The sequence below is a fragment of the Microcebus murinus genome, chromosome 14 (assembly GCF_040939455.1).
Source record: "Microcebus murinus isolate Inina chromosome 14, M.murinus_Inina_mat1.0, whole genome shotgun sequence".
In the NCBI taxonomy this organism is placed as follows: Eukaryota; Metazoa; Chordata; class Mammalia; order Primates; family Cheirogaleidae; genus Microcebus; species Microcebus murinus.
The window spans coordinates 73,167,946-73,171,222 of NC_134117.1; the positions used below are offsets into that span (position 1 = coordinate 73,167,946).

The 3,277-nt window shown below is 46.6% G+C and overlaps 1 protein-coding gene across 1 annotated transcript; it reads left to right on the forward strand.

Annotated features, from left to right (window-relative positions):
• Positions 1-951: 951 nt before the first annotated feature.
• Positions 952-3,073, forward strand: LOC105877003 (URI1 prefoldin like chaperone). The gene is given in 5 exon segments (XM_076010263.1): positions 952-1,911; positions 1,914-2,103; positions 2,105-2,146; positions 2,148-2,198; positions 2,200-3,073. Coding segments are annotated over 5 exon segments (1,314 nt in total). The 5' UTR covers positions 952-1,115; the 3' UTR covers positions 2,435-3,073.
• Positions 3,074-3,277: the final 204 nt, after the last annotated feature.

Consider the following 3,277-nt stretch of genomic DNA (forward strand, 5'->3'; position numbering starts at 1 on the left):
TATTACATACAACTTTGTACATTTAATCTGAATTTTCATATTTATCAGTATAAATTTCAAGAAAATTATAATTTACCCAAAAGAACTCAATCAAAACTGACTCTAGAAAAAACAAGAAAATTTGAATAGTTCTGGAACCATTAAGTAAATTGAACCAGTGATCAAAAATCCTCCCATACAGAAAAGTTTATGCCCAGGTGCTTTTCAGTCAGTACTGTTCAAGGAAAAAATAATTCCAGTTTTACAAAACTTTTCTAGAAACAGAATAAGAAGGAACACCTGTAACTTATAAGGTAGTGTAACTTTAATAGGAAAATCTGTTAACGATGAGAAAGGGAGGTTATAGGCACTCTTACTCATAAACACAGATGAAAAACACCTGAAATATAAACATACCTACACCCCCCCATGAATACATACACAGATATGTAAATGAATGTATATGTATGTATATATGCAAACCAAATCCAGCAATGTAAAATAGGAATAATACATCATGATCCACGGGAGTTTGCCACAGGAATGCAAGAGTACTTCAGAAAATCTGTTAATATAATCCATCAATTTAATACACCCATTAAAGGAGTGGGAAAAACATGATCATCTCAACAGATGTAGTAAAAGTGTTTGGTAAATGCTCTTAGCATGATAAAAACTCACCAAATAATAATTAAAAGGGGCGCCAGGCTGGGCCCGGCCACCTCCGGCGCGTCGCGCTCCGGCCTGCACTCCCAGCCCGCGGCGGCGGCGGGCGGCATGCGCCGGTGAGATGCGGCCCCCGCGGCGGCGGCGAGGGCGGGCGCGGGCCCCCGGGCGCCGGGCGCGCGGACGCGAGGGCGAGCACGCGGGCGCCGGGCCGCCGCCCCCGCAGGCACTGGCTCAGGACTCGTTCGCGCCGCTGAGGCCGCGCGCGCCATGCAGGCCCCGCCGGCCGGAGCCCCGCGCGCCGGGCCCGCCCCAGCCTCTCCCCGGACGCGGCGAGGCTGCGCGAGGAGCAGGAAAAGGTGGTCACTAACTGCCAAGAGAAAATCCAGCATTGGACGAAGGTAGATAATGACTATAATGCCCTGCGAGAAAGACTCAGTACCTTGCCTGATAAGTTGTCTTATAATATTATGGTACCATTCGGCCCGTTTGCCTTCATGCCGGGAAAACTCGTGCACACTAATGAAGTCACTGTTTTACTCGGGGACAACTGGTTTGCGAAGTGCTCGGCAAAGCAGGCCGTAGGTTTAGTTGAGCACCGGAAAGAACATGTAAGAAAAACAATAGATGATTTAAAAAAAGTGATGAAAAATTTTGAATCCAGAGTTGAATTCACAGAAGATTTGCAGAAAATGAGTGATGCAGCAGGGGATATTGTTGACATAAGAGAAGAAATTAGAAGTGACTTTGAGTTTAAAGCAAAACACCGAATTGCTCATAAACCCCATTCCAAACCAAAAACTTCAGATACTTTTGAAGCAGATTTTGAAAATGATGTAAAATCCAAAGATTTGCTTGCTGATACGGAGCTGTGGGCTCGGCTTGAAGAGCTGGAGAGACAAGAAGAACTGCTGGGTGAACTTGATAGCAAGCCCGACCCCGTGGTTGCCAACGCAGAGGACGCAGCCTCCTCTGAGGAGGAGAAGGACGATGGAAGCACACACGAGGGAGTGACTCATCGAGTGACAGTCCCGCTCGCTCCCGGCAGTTGTCACGAGGGCGTGACAAGTTCAGAACTGTTCAATGGTCACACGGATAGTCAGTCGAACTGTTCAGTGAATGGCTCAGATTCTCATCACAGTGATGATGATGACGACGACCACAATGGTGACGGTGACCATGACGCTTCAGGGCTCGGAGACGACTCTATACCAACAATATACTTTTCGCACACTGTGGAGCCTAAGAGGGTCCGAATAAATACTGGAAAAACACCACTTTAAAATTCAGCGAAAAGAAAGAGGAAGCCAAACGCAAGCGGAAGAGCAGCTCGGGTGGCCACTCGGCCCGGGAGCTGCCCGCCATCAGGACTCCAGCTGACATTTACAGAGTCTTTGTGGACCTGGTGAACGGAGAGTGCGTGCCCCGCAAGTCCATCCTGAAGTCGCGGAGCAGAGAGCAGCGTGTGCAGCGACACCAGCGAGAGCAGCGCCGCCGAGCTGGAGGAGCCTCAGCTGCGAGGACGGGGCGGCAGCGACGGCGGCGAGGGCGCTCTGAGGAGGAGCCTCAGCGGGGCGGCCACCAGAAGAAACTCCTGCCCTCACCGGGGACGCACGAGGCTTTCTCTGGAACGGTGATAGAGAAAGAGTTTTTATCGCCCACCTTAGCGCCCCACCCGGCCATCGCGCTCCCCACCATTCCAGAACGGAGAGTTCTGTCTGAGGCATCAGAAGAAACTGTAAAGAGGGTTTCAAAGTTCAAAGCTGCCAGACTGCAACAGAAAAACTAGGCCCTGCCTGGGAAATGGGAATTCACATCCTAAAACCCAGCGGTGCACTTGTTGAGAGCACACGTAACAGAACATGTTACGTGTTGTTGGAAGTGAGGCTTCCTAAGTTAGTTTGGCAACAGGTTCTTCTGCCCTTATCTGTTTTATTTAAAAAATCAAAGTAAATGTTTGAATACTTCAATATTCAGCTTGTTCTGTTAATTCTCTGAACACGGTCAACATTCTTGTCTAAGTCTGCCTTATGATGCAGTAGCAGCGTTTTGAGTTACTTTTCAGAAAGTACTGTTCATATGCATTGTTTTTGTGTTTCAGATGAAACAGGCAGTTCTGTACCAGCTGTAATGTTGTGCCTACCATACGGACCATTTTAAAGAAAATTTTAAAATTTCAAACAGTTCCAACAATTATATTGCTTTCACATTTTAAAGGCACTTTAAAATAAAATCTCCTTCTCTTGTAGGTTTTTGCAGCTAGGTGGCTATTTAAAAAAAAAACCTATCCCCTCTAAATGTCCTACTGTAATCTTTAAGGCAGAAAGCTACGTGGACCCTATGGGAAAGTTTCTTTGGTTGGAAGTCTGACATTTTGTAAAACATTTTTTTTTTCAAGTAAAGATTTTACGAAACTTGGTCTCCAAAATGTTGTGAACTTTATGATTCAGAGTATAGATGTGTCTTTGATTCTTATGTGCTGCCTGCACTTCCTGACAAACCCTCTTATGGCTCCGTAGGTGGGTACCGCCTCTCCCTCAGTATGTGTGTGTGGTTTTCACTTGGATGAAGTTCTGGGAGAGAAGGAAAGGTTGTCTAGATGCTAAAAAATAGATTTCTTAAATAAAAATGT